The sequence below is a fragment of the Aotus nancymaae genome, unplaced genomic scaffold (genome assembly GCF_030222135.1).
Source record: "Aotus nancymaae isolate 86718 unplaced genomic scaffold, 86718_ANA_hifiasm-v0.15.2.pri h1tg000010l, whole genome shotgun sequence".
Classification (NCBI taxonomy): domain Eukaryota; kingdom Metazoa; phylum Chordata; class Mammalia; order Primates; family Aotidae; genus Aotus; species Aotus nancymaae.
In genome coordinates, this window is record NW_026988421.1 from 61,931,730 (window position 1) to 61,948,505 (window position 16,776).

The 16,776-nt window shown below is 50.3% G+C and overlaps 1 protein-coding gene across 5 annotated transcripts in view; it reads right to left on the minus strand.

Moving 5' to 3' along the window:
• AIFM2 (apoptosis inducing factor mitochondria associated 2) overlaps positions 1-16,776 on the minus strand; it is a 29,921-nt gene that overhangs the window by 11,472 nt on the left and 1,673 nt on the right. For 3 of the 5 annotated variants that reach the window (XM_064374237.1, XM_064374234.1, XM_064374236.1), the window contains exons 1-7: positions 9,527-12,789; positions 9,027-9,142; positions 6,662-6,781; positions 6,065-6,157; positions 3,115-3,223; positions 1,933-2,085; positions 264-464 (exon numbers count right to left, since the gene is read on the minus strand). In XM_064374237.1, coding sequence (XP_064230307.1) covers positions 264-464; positions 1,933-2,085; positions 3,115-3,223; positions 6,065-6,157; positions 6,662-6,781; positions 9,027-9,142; positions 9,527-9,704 — 970 coding nt within the window. In that variant the 5' untranslated portion in view covers positions 9,705-12,789. Of the gene's footprint in view, positions 1-263; positions 465-1,932; positions 2,086-3,114; positions 3,224-6,064; positions 6,158-6,661; positions 6,782-9,026; positions 9,143-9,526; positions 12,790-16,776 lie in introns of those variants that run through there. The other 2 variants (XM_012460325.2, XM_012460327.3) reach the window with 1 other exon arrangement.

Below are 16,776 nucleotides of genomic sequence, written 5' to 3' on the forward strand. Positions count from 1 at the left end.
GAACCTCACTGAACCTCCTGGGGCTGCACCTCCCAGAGCGCCAATCCTTCCCGAGGCCTTCGGACTCAGGGCCAGGAAATGTGAAATCGCTTTAGGAAGGTGGGTGAGGCTCTGATTTATTTTTAAAGAGCTCTAGAGGGATGTTTCCATCACCAGCTTGGAGAACTTGTTCTAGTGGCCAGGTATCTGATAGCCCAAAAACGCTTCCCCATGTCTAGCCTAAAACTCTCTTAAAACTGCAAAGCACATGGGGCCTCTCTTACCCGGCTTGTAGGCCTGGAGAGGTCGCTGCTTCACGGAGTTGACAATGTTGGCCACGGCGATGTTGGCGTGGAGGCCAGCAAGATAGGCCATCTTGGGCGTTCTCAGGTCGGCACAGTCACCGATGGCGTAGACGTTGCTGTGACCCTCCACCTGGAGGTGCTCGTTCACTCTCAGAGCACCACTGCTGGCCAGTCTGTTCTCTGCCAGGAGAGATGACACCAAAACCAAGGCATTGAGCTGCTGTGGTAAGTGGCCACCAGGAGCTGGTGAGGGCGAGCTCTAGGCGTTGGTCAATGGGTGCTGGTCAGGTCACCCTCCTGAGGCATGACCACCCCTGGAGGTGCCTGCTCTAGAGGCCACCCGCCCAGCTAATTTATTCCCGCCTGAAGTCTCCTCCTCACAGAGGCAAGGTTGCTGATGCCAGGGTGGAAATAGGTCAACACAATGTACATAACTCTATGCAAGTTACAATGATTTGCTGAGTCTTCAATTTACTTTTGAATGCAGGTGAGATTTAAAAAATGAATGCAAGCCAGGTATGGTGGCTCACACCTATAATCCCAGGTCTTTGGGAGGCCAAGGCAGGTGGATCACTTGAGGCCAGGAGCTCGAGACCAGCCTGGCCAACTCAATGAAACCCCATCTCTACTAAAAATACAAAAATTAGCTGGGCTTGGTGGTGTACAGCTGTAATCCCAGATATTCAGGAAGCTGAGGCATGAGAGTTGCTTGAACCCAGGAGGTGGAGGTTGCAGTCAGCCAAGATCACACCACTGCACTCCAGCCTGGATGACAGAGCCAGACTCTGTCTCAAAAAGTAAAAAACAAAACTGAAGCATTAAAAATAAATGCAGAGCTTTAATAAATGACAAACTGCTTTTTTAAAGGGACTTTTTAAAAACTTGTATTTGAAAACACAACATTAGGACAATTAGGTCTTAATTTCTGGGATCTCTGTCCATTATAAGCCCTGAATCCCATCACTACACAGGCCTGGACCGGCTTTCTTTTCCTGGGATTGGATCATTACTTCCTGCTGGATACAAGGCAGGAGCTTCTTGTCAGGGAAGGGCATTTGAGAGTAAATGACGGGGACCTGAGGACACAAAGCAACCACTGGGCCTGGCCACTGAGTCTCCTACTCACAAATAGAGGCTTAAACACACATCAGTCCACCTCTGCCACCTCCAGTCCGCTAAATACACAAATACTGAGCTTTAAGAAATGAGGCCATGTTATCAACCCCACTCCCCAATAAATCCAAGCTCAAGAGACTAAATGTTTGGATCTGGATTTGGGGTCAGCGGCACACCTGCCAAGAGAGGAAGGCCTGACCCTGAATTTCCGCTGTACCCAGGTGAGCGAGCGGGAAAGAAACAGAACACCAACCTTGCTCATCTCCCTGGAGCCCATTCCCATCTCTTACCACTAGGAGGCAGCCCTAATTTCAGAAGATGCCGGTCACCTTGGCCACCTGGAGCCGAGACATTGTCACAGCTGAGGAGAGCTCGGCAAGGGTAGACCCTCATTGAATTTAAAGTCTGAGCTGCTGGGAAGAAAGGGGGTAGGCAGCGAGGTGTGGACTCCTAGGGGCAAGCACTACAGGGAATTCAGCGGGTGCTGGAGAGCAAGGAGGCACGGGGGAGGCCCGGCTGGGCACCTACTCACCAAACGCGCTGCGGTAGGCGGAGCTGTTGATCTTGATGCCGGTGCAGAGAATCACCAGGTTGGTGGCCACCTCCGTGCCTTTGTCTGTCTGCACTTTGATGTACTCTCGATACTCATTGAGAGGCAGCTCCTCCAGATTGTTCACCCGCTCACCTAGAAGGGGGTTCCATGACCAGGAGGCTGGTGGGGGCAGGCACCCCATTGAGACTGGGCCTCAAGCCAAGGCTGACCCTGGGGAGGGCCTGGACCTCTGGGGCCCAACTGGGCAATGGCTCCACCCCGTCTTCCCACCCTGCCCCTCCCTCAGTCCACTCTATGCCCCACAAAACTGAACTGGACATCTGGCCCGAGGGGTCCAGCTGGAGAAAGTTTCCAAGAAGCCCCTGGAGGGAAGCGAGACTGTTTCCCAAGAAGTTCTGGGAAATGCTATTCAATGGGAGACCTCAGACGTGCCTCTCTGAGTGCCAACCATGCCATCCTAACTAGGCAGGATGAGCGCTCCAAGTGCACCATGACAAAGGGGAAAGCCAGAGAAAGAGGGGCCAGCTCATTGCACTCACTGCCTAAAGTGACAGTGACAGCAGCACTCCACAGCCAGGTACCCCAAGGAGGCTGAGGCAGCCGTGTGGGCCCTTCACAGGGCAGACACCTCACCCTCCTGCACACCTCGAGGAGGCTAGGGCCCCATGCAATGAAGTGAGTGTGGAAGCCTCAGCACTGGAAGAGAACCACACTCTCTAGCATGTGCTGAGTGGGTCTCGTCCCCTGCTCTGCATGAAGGCAACACTCCTCACCACTCTCAAAACATAAACCAATAAGCCTATTCCCTCAACCACGGAGATTTCATATTCAGGGCAAATTCTTCAAATGCACTTAAGAAAATCATTCAGCAGACAGGCATCCCACCATCTGCACTGCATCCAAACCAATAACAAGGACAATGAAATCCTGTTAAGTACCAGGCCCTCCCGGGGACGGGCACAACTTCCAGCTGGACAAAGCTCAGGTGGGCTTTGATGCTGACAGCCACTTCTGAGTGCTCCATGCTCTACCCCAGGACACAGTGGAAAAAAGAGCCTGGGGTGGACTGTAGCCACCCTTCTGCTGGAGGCAGTGACCAAGCCTCCAAGCCACAAGTCACCAGGCGGGGCGGGGCAGGGAGGGAGGTGAGGGTGCACATACTCAGCAGCAGCTGCACGCCCTTCCGGAGGAGGATCTCCTTCACTTCCTGCCGGACGGAGGGCAGGAGCTCCTTGTCAGCCAGGAGCACTTGGGAGTGAATCAGAGTGACCTGGGGACAAAACGACCACAGGGCCTGAGAAGGAGCCCCCAAGTCTTCAAACACAAACACTGCACAAACGTCCACTTCCACTCCTACCTCCAGGTTACAGATGAGGAAACTGAGCCTCCAGAGAAGTAATCTGTCCAATGCCAGAACCAATTAGTGGTGAGCTGGGCTTAGGCCCACATGTTCAAGGCTAGGACTCTTTCAGTACCCTCCTGCCACGCCCAGGCCAGAGGACTACCAATATGCCAATGTGTCACAACCTACACTTGAGCTAGGGCCGCCTGGAAAATGATCTTCAAGCATCCTTGGGCGTTTATAATTATGCAAGCCATGGACATCCTAACAGTCAATCTTTAATGTCAACATTAAAACTGGTTTAAAATTAGTGCTTCCAGGCATGTCTACTTGCTGTCTGGGACAACACAGGGGGGCGTCCCAGGCACCTCATGTTGCAGTCATGTTCAAAGCCTGGGATTTGATATCAAATTGCTGGGCTGAAATTCCATCTGTGATACTCACTTGGAAACCTCCCAAAGGCTCACTAACATGGGCACAATAGCCCCACTCATAGGAATTACGTAATGATGAGCAAAAATACATGTATAAAGCACGTAACTCAGCACATATTAAGTCCTTAATAAAGGGTGGCTGCTACTGCCCTTACTGTCTACTAATCCTAAACATGTGGATATTTTACTGAATTACTTGAACTTATTTACTACTTCAGACTAGTTGGACCCCTGTGAAATAAAAAGAAATGTATATATTGGTCTCTGCCCCCAGATCCTGATGCAGAGCTCTTAAACCCCTTGTAAATTGGGGTACTAAGAATCATTTGTTCTAATATTTGGTCCTCGATGCCGGTTCTTGACACAGAGTGCCTGAGATCTTGGTGATGTCCTGAGTGATGGGCGGGTCCGACACAGAGCTCCTAACTTCTTGGATGTTCCTGAGTGATGGGAGCATCTTTTGTTCTAATGAAGCTACTCCTGATGGGCTCCTGGATGATCGCTGGTCACCAGAGAGACCAAGCCAGGATTAGAAGCCTGGAACTTTCAGTCTCAGGGACAAGAGGGGCTCGAGATTGAGTTTATAATCAAACTTGCCTACCTGATGAAGCCTCCATAAAAATCCCTAAAGCTCGGGGTTCAGAGACCTTCCAGGTTGGTGAACATGTCCACATGCAAAGAGAGTGCTGCACCCCAACTCCACGGGGACAGAAGCCGCTGTGCTCAGGACCCTTCTAGACCATGCCCTATGTGCCTCTTCTTCTGAATATTCATTTTTATCTTTTAAAACATCCTTTGTGGCCGGGCGCAGTGGCTCACGCCTGTAATCCCAGCACTTTGGGAGGCCGAGGTGGGTGCATCGGAACCTGAAGTCAGGAGTTCCAGATCAGCCTGGCCAACATGGTGAAACCTTATCTCTACTAAAAATACAAAAAAAATTAGGTGGACATGGTGGTGCGCGCCTGTAGTCCCAGCTACTCAGGGAAGCTGAGGCAGGAGAATTGCTTGAACCCAGGAGGCAGAGATTGCAGTGAGCCAAGATTGCACCACTGCACTCCAGCCTGGGCAACAGAGGGAGACTCCATCTCAAAAAAAAAAAAAAAAAGAATCCTTTGTAACAAATCAGCAACAGTAAAATAAACTGTCTTCCTGGCTTCCATCAGCTGCTCTAGCATATTATTTAACCCAAGGAGAGGGTCATGAGAATCTCCATCTTGTACCCAAGACAGAAACGTGGGTAAGCTGGAGACCTATGGACTTGCAACTGGTGTCTGAAGTCAGGGCAGGATCATGGGACTGAGCCCTTGACCTGTGGGGTCTGCACTGACACCAGGGAGTGTCAGAATTGAATTGAACTGTGGGACACCCAGCTGGTGTCAGAGAATTGATCAGTAGAGGGAAAAACCCACACATCTCATCCCAGTGTGGAGTGAGTAGGGAAAAAAACAGTTTGGTTTTTCCCTACAGAACCCTCATAAATCAAAACAAATGAATTGTAACTATATCAATCACTCATCATAATTTCCAACAATTTGTCAGAGAACAGCCATATAATTAAATTATCCTATATTGATTTTTCTTTTCAAAACCAAGCTGCCTTTCCCTGAGGAAAAAAGAACCATTCACAGGCCCCATGTGGCTCTCAGAAGCTGATCTGGCTTCAACTGCAAGCCAGCTCTCGCCTAGAGGACCTGCAATGACGCTCATCACTCAGCCCTTGCCAAGCCGGGACAGGGTGCCAGGATTCCCTCTTTCCCCCTAGGTTGCCAGGTAGGATCTCTGTCCTTTGAGCAGGAGAAAGCAACAGGGCAGGCTAATGCCCCCTCCCCGTTCCCACCCATGGGCAGAAGGCAGTCTGTTCAGCCATTTCCCAGCGTGGGCAGAGAGGGGGCTGCTCAGAGCAGGAGCTACCATATCAGGCAGAGACCAAAGCAACAGCTGAAGGTGTCTTTGTCCAAGCTGGTTGTCAGCAAGAAGAGGTAATCAAATATACATTTATATCACAAAGGCCTGAATTCTTAAGGCGACACAGAAGTTCGGCTTTTGCAAGGTATCACCCCTGGGCTTGATCCTCTGGGTTGAGCAGAGGGCAGGACCTCCCCTTGAGAGAGGACACATTCTGAGCAGCTCCGTAAGGTCAGGTGCTGCAGTATCCCGGCTCTGAAGAAAAAATCCCCTGTAGAATCGCACCTTGACACAAGACAGAAATACACACTCCCAGTTTAGGTGAGTAGAGATCCAGCCTTCCCTGCCCTGAGCAAATTCCTGATGTTCCTAAGATAATGCAGAAAAAAGCCAACCACTTAGAGTTCCAAGGCAAGGCAGCCTCCCCCACCTCTTTCTCAGGATATTCCGTTTTAATCTCTGCTGCCATCTCCACTCCAGCTGAGCCTCCTCCCACCACCACGATGAATCGTGAGCGCTGGACCTGGAGAAGAGGACACGTGAAACAGAGGGCCATATGAACCACACCTGAGCATTTATCCCTGTCTGCTGGTTCAGCCTGCGGTGTGGTTTCCTGAGCCAAAGGAGGGCAGAGAACCCTTTCCACGTTTTGGGTTCAAATGCGCTTCCTCCCACCTACCTTGCAGGATCGCTGTGGAAACTGACTGAGATCGTGGATCTAAGCCTACTCTACAAAACACGAGCCTCGTGCAAACCGGAATGGAGGGGACCCGTGAAAAGCCCCGGGAGAGGCAAGTCAGAAACATACCAAGGGCAGCATAAGCAGGTCTGGGGTGCTCACATCGTGGCTCCAGCAGCAAGTTCAAGGTTTCTTCCCAGGCCAGTCTCTTCCTAGTGACTCTCCATCTCTATGGCTATAGCCAGCAGCTCTGAACACCCTCGTGGCCTCCCGGCTGCGGGCCTAGGCATCCCCACGGCTGTCCTCCCATCTGCCTGCACTGCCCCATGCCTTCAGCGCACAGCTCACCTGCCTCACCATGTCCTCATAGGCCTGGATAGCGGCCTGCTGGCTGGAAACTTCATTAAACTTGCCCGGGAAGGGCCCAGTGCTGCCCGTGGCCAGGATAAGATGCGAGAAGGGCAGGGCCTGAGAGAGACCAAAAAAAAACAACCACCAAAAAAACAAGATGAGGGTAGGGCAGGGCAGGCCTAGGCCTCTGCATCCTACTCGGGCCTGCCAGCCGGGCAAACCAGGTGAAAAGGCCCCTCTAGGAATCCGAGGCAGCCCCCGTGGGAGGGGGCAAAACCACCACACTGGTTAGCTCAAGGGATGGCACGAGAACCTGGGGAAAGACCTCAGGAAGCAGAGTTTACTTCCTGCCTGGAGAACCTTGGTAATGTTGCTCAGGCTGGAAGGCAGTGGCTGTTCACAGGTGTGATCCTGCTACTGATCAGTCTTTCTTTCCCTTCTCTTTCTGGCGGAGGCAGGAGGAGGGTTCTTTTAAAATACCTGGGAGGTTCTGAGCTAACTCCAGCAGGCAGTGTCTGATCCTGTGGCCCTGCCTCCTGCCTTCAGGCTGCCCCTCCCACTGCCATGCTGGATGGCTCTGGTGGCCCGCTGGAGTTAGCTCAGAACCTCCCAGGTGTTTTAAAAGAACCCTCCTCTGACTCCGCCAGAAAGAGAAGGGAAAGAAAGACTGATCAGTAGCAGGATCACACCTGTGAACAGCCACTGCCTTCCAGCCTGAGCAACATTAGCAAGACCCCATCTTAAAAATTAAAAATAAAAAAATTGTTAGGCCAGGTGTGGTGGCTCATACCTGCAATCCCAGCACTTTGGGAAGCCAAGGCGGGCAGATCAGCTGAGGTCAGGAGTTCAAGACACCCCACTACCAACATGGTGAAACCCAGTCTCTACTAAAAATAAAAAAAATTAGCCAGGCTTGGTGGCGGGTTACTATAGTCCCAACTACTCGGGAGGCTGAAGCAGGAGAATCACTTGAACCCGGGAGGCAGAGGTTGCAGTGAGTCAAGATCGTGCCATTGTACTCCAGCCTGGGAGACAGACTCCGTCTCAAAAAAAACTTTTTTTTAATAAATAATAAAAAATATTTTAAACAAAGAAAATGAAATCTTGTTTGGAGCCTAAATATATAAAGTTGACAAAACAGAGCTGCTCCAATGGGAGGGGCTGTAGGGCCTGGACTTCACTCAGCCCCCACTTCCCCCTGGACCCCCAAGATTCCCTCATGGAACCTTCCAGGGCTCCAAAACACATGGCCAGAAACTGCAGGACTAGGAGACACTCAGTAATCTTTCCAACCAGGGGAACCATCTGGCCCCATTAATTCAAGGACTGGGCCACACTAAATCACATACTCATCGAGGAAAGGAATTGTGTCTCCTTTTGTCAATGCCCCCTTAGCCTCAAACACCAAGAGGGCCTGAGCTGGACACGACACTCATCCTGAGCTGGTGGCAGCTTGTTGATGGAGCGCAAGTCATGGCAGGTGTGTGCCAGGCTCCACGCTGCACATGTGAGGTGGGGGAACACACAGATGAGTGAAGGGAAACCTCTGCCCCGTGACGCCCCGATCCACGTGAGACCACATGTGTGCCTAACTTTTTGTTCTAGACAGAGCTGAGGGCTGGCCAGGCCTGGGACTCATCTGGGACACTGGCATTTAGAGCATGGGCACTGGGCTAAAATTGCGTGGGTTCAAATCCCGGTTCAATCACTTACCAGCTATGGGATCTTAAGCAAGCCATTTAACCCTTTAGCCTCTCTGTAAAATGAAGTTATACCACCTTCCCCATAGAGGCACAGTCAACACTCATGAGATTTATGTAAAGGCTACAAATAGGGCCTGGCATGAAGGAATTACACAAGAAATATCTGTCATCACATTCTTGTGGTTGCTGTGGTCAAGCCTTTGTTTATGAGGAACCCACTATCTGCCCAGCACCAACCAGGGCTTAGGGCTCACAGACAGCATTCTCTCTCTCTCTCTTTTTTTTTTTTTTTGAGATTGAGCCTCACTCTGTCGCCCAGGTTGGAGTGAAGTGGTGTGATTTCAGCTTACTGCAACCTCCGCCTCCTGAATTCAAGCAATTCTCCTGCCTCAGCCTCCTGGGTAGCTGAGATTACATGCACCCACCACTGTGCCTGGCTAATTTTTGTATTTTCAGTAGAGACAGGGTTTTGCCATGTGGGCCAGGCTGGTCTCAATCTCCTGATCTCAGGTGATCTGCCCGCCTTGGCCTCCCAAAGTGCTGGGATTACAGGTGTGAGCCACCACGCCAGCCTAGCTCTCTCTTGACCCTGGAGGATCCTGCCCAGGCCCTGCAGAGGGCCCTTGGGCCAGCTGGCAGCCAGGCCGACCCTCACTCACCTCGCCACCCTGCAGCAGCACCGTCTGGTTCTTCAGGTCTATCCCCACCACATGGCCCTGCCGGAAGTTGTCCTTAAAAGTCACCGAGTAAGAAATGAATGTCTTTTTGGCGAATCCTGGGGAAGGGACACAGAAGAGGTCATAGGGCAGAGCTAGGCTGCCCACAGGAAGCCAGAGTGACTCAGAACCTTTCATGAGCTGCATACCAACAGGGGTGTCCTTGGCCAAAGAGTTGGGCTGGCAGGTATGCCTGGGGTACCCCTGCCTCCTAAAGCACCAATCTGGGCCTCAGACCCTCCGATTAAGTCAAGCTTCTACTTCTAGGGTCTCATTATGGTGGATACTTAAGACCAAAGACCTTGAGATTCTCCAGAACTTGTCTAATAGTGGAATGGAGGCATTTTGCCCCAAGTGGAGAGAACCACCCCTAGCCCTAAAATCATGCCCCAGAGCGGAGACGAGACCACCTTCACAGAGACAGCCCAGCCAGAGCACGTTACCTCTCTCCACTGAGGCTCGGAGGGCGGCCACATTGTGGTGGAAGGAGTCCTTCATGTCCACCAGCGTGAAGGGGATGTGCAACGCCTGCAGCTGGCTGGCCGCTGCGATCCCGCCGAAGCCCCCACCCACAATCACCACGTGCAGAGCTCCCGATTCCACCGAGACCTGGGACCCCATCTCGAATCAGGCACTGGTGGGAAGGAAGAGGTGAGCACAGCAGAGTCAGGGCGGCTGGGAGGGCTGGAGGGCCCACGGTGAGAGAGGCCCCAAATACCATGAATTGACCCTTTTAGATGAGGTAAATCTTTGATTAATGCAACTCCAATTTTATAAAATCTGAATTAAATTCAGAAGGAACAAAGGGGTGTCCCACGTCCAGCCCATCCCCCAAACACCCAGTTCCCTTCTCCAGAGGCACCCACTGTTACCAAGTTTGGATGACTCCTTCCAGAAATAGTTTATGCACCTATAATCATGATTCGTTTTTGTACCTATTAAACAATTGTTCTGCACATTTGTTTTTTACTCGATATATTTCATCAAAGACTTTTGGGAGAGGTTGCAGTGGGACAGGAGGGAAAAAAAGACTTTTGAAGAGGGGAGTAATGTTCACTCAACAACATGTATGAACTGAACTCCTCCTTTTTGACATGCTCTGTGTTGTGGATCCTCTGATCAGACAGGCAGATCTGGTCCCTGCCCTTATAAGAACAGAGCTTGCAAAGTCAAAGAACCAGGTGGGCAATGTCAGCGATGTGGGAAGCTGGGCAGAGGCACAATAACAAGAAACAGTGGGCACACCTGGTGGGAACTGGCAAGCATAGGTCACATCTAAACTAAAGAAACAACAAAAAAACAGTCTTCAAGCACTGCACTAAGCAAACACTACAACCAGATTCGGCCCAGCTCATAGGTCACCAACTGGCGCTCCAGGTCTAAGGAGGCCAATTAGCAGGTTACGACAAGAATCCTGCAAAATTCTGTGGCTAGGATTTGAGTATGTCTCCCAAAAAGCATCAGTGTTGAGAGGTGCAGCCTAATCAGAGGTGATCGGGTCATGAGGTCTCCACCCTCATGAATGGATTAATGCCAATTATAAAAAGGCCTCTGAGGCTGCAAGTTCAAGCTCTTGCTCTCTCACTCTCTTTTGCCTTCCACCATGGGATGACTCAGGATGAAGGCCCTCACCAGACACTGGGCCCTTGATCTTGGACTTCTCAGCCTCCAGAACTATAAGCCAAGACATTTCTATTCACTATAATGACCTAGTTTGTGGTATTCTGCTGTAGCAGCAGAAAACAGACTAAGACAAATGTGGTGTGAACTAAGGCTGTGATAAAGGAGTAGCAAGCAGGGGCCACTGGCATGTGCTACAATGCCTGGCTAATTTTTAAGTTGCTTGTACAGATGGGGCTGGGTGCAGCAGTTCACTCCTGTAATCCCAGCACTTTGGGAGGCTGAGGCAGGAGGATCTTTTGAGCCCAGGAGTTCCAGACCAGCCTGGGTAACAGAGAGAGACTCTGTGTCTACAACAACAACAACTATTAGCCAGGTGTGGTGATGTGCACCTGTAGTCGCAGTTAACTGGGAGGCTGAGGTGAGAAGATAAACTTGAGCCCGGGAGGTCAAGGCTGCAGTGAGCCATGACTGTGCCACTGCACTCCAGCCTGGGCCACAGAGTTAGACTCTATCTCAAAAAAATAAAATAATAAAAATAATAAATATTGGTAGAGATGGGGTCTCAAACTCCTGATCTCAGGTGATCTGCCCGCCTTGGCCTCCCAAAGTGCTAGGATTACAGGTGTGAGCCACTGCACCAGCCTAGCTCTCTCTTGACGTGGAGGATCTTGCCCAGGCCCTGCAGAGAGCCCTTAAGCCAGCTGGCAGCCAGGCTGGCCCTCACTCACCTCGCCGCCCTGCAGCAGCTGGTCTCCCCATGTTGCCCAGTCTGGTCTCGAACTCCTGGGCTCAAGTGATCCTCCCACCTCAACCTCCCAAAGTGCTGGGATAGGCATGAGCCACCATACCCAGCCCCCAATTCTTTGTATGACCTGAAGATGGTATATAAGCTTCTGTACCTCTTTAGGGGGTTGGGTCTTCCTTCTGAAGTCTCCTGTATATACACATTGAATAAATTTGTATGCCTTTTATCCAACTCAACAGCCTTGGCCCCTACAGCAGCAGTTGCCTGGGCTCCCCAAGCCAGCCTGGAAGGCTGGTAAACAGGGTCACCTGGTGCATCCTGGAGTCTGCCCTCCTGAGGCTATATCAGGAGTCTTGTCTCCAGCCCAGCAGAACCCCAAAGAAGGATGCTTGCAGTGTGGGCCTCAGGCATGCAGAGGGCTGCTGGCGTCAGAGGAGACACCCAGCCCATTGAGGGGCACTCTTGACTGCAGCTGAGACCCTGAGAGGTGACAGGCAATCAACCCTCCTCCTGGTCTGTGCTGAGCCCTAAAGAGAGGCAGAAATAAGCCAGGCTGCTACGGGCAGATGCTGAGAAAAGAAACAAAACTCACACTAAACAGCAGCCAGACAGGCTCAACAGCTGCTGTGGGTTTCAGGAAGGGGGATGGGAGGGGGTGTCAACAAAGGAGGAAGTACTCAAGTACTCTGAGGTCAACCTTGAAGGATAGACATCAAGCCACTGAACAGCCTCATAAGGAAGTGTGTTCCAGCTCATCTGGGACCCGAGGCCACTGGAAGGCCACTGCACTGCTCTGATCATCTGTGCAGGCCTGGGGCACAACCCCTTCCCTCTCTGGGATGCAATTTTCCCCCTATAATGGGAGGGTACTATACGGCCCGACCAGCTATAATATCCTGAGATGTCCTCGTACACACTGGTTTCCAAGACATGGTGGTGGTTCCCCAAGACAGTCCCCAAATCATCCCACATTTATGGGGGCAGCTTTTGGTTAGAACTCTGGGCACTATTCCCATTGGTGTTCAAATGCCCGCTGCCTAACTTCTTCCCTGGGGGAGGAAGGTATAGCGGAGGGAGGGTACTGACACAACAGACTGGAGGGGATTTGAAGTCATTTCTCATGGGTCAAATTGTCCCCAAAGCATTGAGGCTTGGACATTCCACCCATTTTACAGATGAGAAAGCTGAGCCCTGGCAGTGATAGGACCCAGGACAAACCCCCCAACAGGCAGGGTCACTTTGGTTCCTCTTAAGCCCTCAGAAGGGTTGCCCAGAGCCAATCCCGTGAGCCTACCTTACACTGAATCTGTCAACTGGGCCAGAAGGGAAGGTCTCCTGGGGACCAGGACCCAGGAGGGCCCAGGCCCAGCAAGAGGTAGCAGTGAACACCAGGTGCTGAGCAGGGCCTGAGAAGGTAGGCAGTGATAAGGCAGGCCCGTGGGTGGCATGTTTCGCCAGGCCCGGCAGCGTGGACCTCTCCGTGCCGGGTCCTGCCCTTGGGGCTGTCAGCCATGGATGAGGTCAAGAAAACACTCAGAAAGCCCCACTTCCAAGCTAGCTGGGCATGGCCCCCAAGAGGGGCTACACGGCTTGCTGGGGATAGGGATAGGGGAGTCCCCTGTGTGTCAGGTAACACTGGACCACCCAGCGACACTCAAAGAGAACAGCCTAGAGCCCTGAAAAAGATCTGAGATCAGGGGCCTTCCTAGCAGAGGTAACAACTTGGGCCAGAGGCCCAGTGGCAGGAAGGAGGGGGCAGGTGGAGTTCAGGGCACTTGTGGCAGAAGGTGGAGAGGCTTGGAGGGCAGGTTACAGGGCTGGCACAGATAGACAGCCTGCCATGCCAGGGCAGCTTTAACAACCAGGTGGGCATATAAGCCTCCCCAGGGCCCTTCATGGGGTCTCTTACTCTTCCTGGGTAAGAAAGTCTAGTGACCTCAGAGTGGACCTCAGGGCCAATGAGTTGGCCAGAGGGGCCAAGCCCTTGAGCCCCCTAGGATAATCAACCTGCTTCCCGGAAAGGGCAAATTCGTGCCTCACCCAATGAAGGCAAATTGCTTATCTGGCGTTCCCTGCAAAGGGCCTGGGGCCTAAGGGCACACCCAGGCCAGAGCAGGGCCAGGGAGGGGAGGCGCTTTTCCTCTCCATGCTGCCTGAGGCCTCTCCTGCAATCTGCTCTCTTCTCTCTCCTCTACTGACCCCTGCCACCCTTACTTGTGGAAGAGGGAGGCCAGTGACTCTCCAGCACACTTCACCCTTCCTCTTTGGCAGCTACTTGCCCAATACTGTTGGACACACCAGCTCTCCTTGGCTCTGCCAGTGTCGGTTCTTGCCTGGCCCCAGAGGACAGTGAACTCCCCTCTGCTTGGCCATGACCTACTTGGGCAGATACCTAAACCAAGGGCTTAAGGTGGAGCTGCATTTCCAGCCACACACACTGTGGGTGATGGAAATGCACGTATAGAATTAGTGGATGTCCAGTTATATGTTCTAAGATAGCAGTGGTGCTGTGCAAACCTCCATCTGTGTGACACTCCATCAATCAATGCACCAATGAAAGACTATAGGATAAACTGTTATAAACCCCTACAGTGCAATACTATGGAGCCAGTCGGTATTAAAGGGTGAGTGATGTTCTGGTTTGTTTTGTTTTGTTTTTTGAGATGGAGTCTCGCTCTGTCGCCCAGGCTGGAATGCAGTGGCTCAATCTCGGCTCACTGCAATGTCTGCCTCCTGACTTCAAGCCATTCTCCTGCCTCAGCCTCCCAAGCAGCTGAAACTACAGGCATGTGCCACCAGGCCCAGCTAATTTTTTTTTTTTGTATTTTTAGTAGAGACAGGATGCTGTCACCATGTTGGTCAGACTGCTCTCGAACTCCTGACCTCAAGTGATCGGCCTGCTTTGGCCTCCCAAAGTGCTGGGATTACAGGTGTGAGCCACTGTGCCCAGCCTGTGAATGTTGTGTTTATACAAAAAGTCTGTCTGTGAAAAAGTCAGTCAAGGGCCGGGTGTGGTGGCTCCTGCCTATAATCCTAGCACTTTGGGAAACCAAGGCAGGAGGACTGCTTGAACCCAGGAGTTTGAGGCTGCAGTGAGCTATGATCACACCGTTGCCCTCCAGCCTGGGCAACAATGTGAGACCCTGTCAAAAAGGAAAGAAGAGAGAGAAAGAGAGAGACAGAGAGAGAGAGAGAGAGAAAGGAAAGAAAGAAAAAGAAAGGAAGAAAGAAAAGAAAAGAAAAAACAAAAAGAAAGAAAGAAAAAAGACAAGACAAGAAAAAGTCAGGCAATATTTATTTACTGATTTTTAATTTTCTTAGGGACAGGGTCTTACTCTATCGCCCAGGCCAGAGTGCAGTGGCACGATCATAACTCATTATAACCTTGAACTCCCAGGCTGGCTAATTTTTTTTTTTTTAATTTTTTTGTAGAGATGAGGGTCCCACTATGTTGCCCAGGCTGATCTTGAACTCCTAGCCCCTCAAAGGATCCTCCTGCCTTAGCCTCCCAAAGCACTGGAATTACAGGTGTGACACACTGTGATTTTGAGTTGTGGAGAAGATTCAATGAGATCATTTATGTAAAGGGTTTTCAGCATGGTGCCTGGTGCACAGTAGCAGTGAATACACAGCAGCCATTTATTAGATACATTTTATACTGGAGATTAGTTTGCCTGGTCCCAAAAAGTCAGGCCACAGAACCGCATGTAAAACCTAATCCCATTTACGGGCAATAAGACACATGCACCTCAGTATGTACACACATATACATGTAATGATTACAGCAGTTAGCATTTGTTGTACTTTTATCCATATCTTCTCATTTAACATGCGAGTTTTTTCTCCTTATTTTGGAAAAAAGTTCAACAACTTGCCGAAGTTCAATTCTCAACACATCAAATCTGTTCTCTGAACCAGAATGCTAATAGCGATCACAGATGATGTTTTTATTTTCTTCCTTAAGCTTTTGTATTGTTTGAATTGTTTCAAACAAGGTATATCATTTTTGCAGAAATAATAAGTCTTTTAAAACAGGACAGTCAGCTTACCACCTAATTTTTTAAATCAAAATAGAATTCACATATACAATTTACCACTTAAGATGTAAGTTCACAGTGAGCTATGATTACACCACTGCACTTCAGCCTAGGCGAGACCCCATCTTTAAAAAAAAAAAATGAGATGCAGGCTGGCTCAGACCTGTAATCCCAACATCTTGGGAGGCCAAGGCAAGCAGATTGCTTGAGCTCTAGAGTTCAAGACCAACCTGGGCAACATGGTAAAACCCATCTCTACAAAAAATACAAAAAATTAGCCAGGCATGGTGGCTCATGCCTGTGGTCCTTGCTACTCAGGAGGCTGAGGTGGGAGGATTGCTTGAGCCTAGGAGGTAGAGGTTACAATGAGCCATGATCGTGCCACTGCACTCCAGCCTGGGTGCCAGAGCAAGACTCTGTCTCAAAAGAAAAATTTTTTTAAAATCTAAAATTAAAAAAAAAGAGATTAAGTTCAGTGGGTTTTAGGGTACTCACCAGGTTGTGCAACCATCACAACTATCTAATTCCAGAACACTTCCATTACCCACAAAATAAACCCTGCACCCCAGCAACCCTAACCCTGTTCTTTCTGTCTCTATAGATTTATCTATTCAAGACAATTCATGTAAATGGAATTATACACTATGTGGCTTTTTTCACTGATCATAATGTTTTCAGGTTCATCTGAGTTGTAGCATGTATCAGTGCTTCATTTCTTTTTATGGCTGAATAACAGTCCATTATTGATCTCATAGGCTGTAATTAAGAACTTGGGTTGTTTCTACCTTTTGACTATATGAATAATGTACAGGTTTTTTGTGTGATCTGGTCTTTAACCCTCTTTAGTATATAACTAGGTTTGGAATTGCTGGGTCATATGGTAACTCAAAGTTTAACTTTTTGAGGAACTGCCAAATCCACCCTCTGATTTTGAACTGAATGCCAAACCCCCAGTGGGAATCACAGAGAATCTTAACTACGTCTGTCTAGGTTCAGGAATGTTAGCCTAAAAGAAGGCCTAAGAGAACAGAACAAACTAAGTTGTTGATTGTCCAGCAACTCCTCAGTAACTTTACCTTTGCTCGCTCCCACAACACACACGCACGTGCACACACACACAAAATATGATTTACACAAAAATTTGCTCAGTCAATCCTGTTTTCTCTGCCAGGAGCATCCACCCTGATCCCGGGTATTCTCCTTCCACAATAAGCAGCCCATAGGACTCTACTGAAAAACCAGGAAGTCACATGTATGCCAAAGCTGTTGAGAGGTCGTGCCTCAGAAG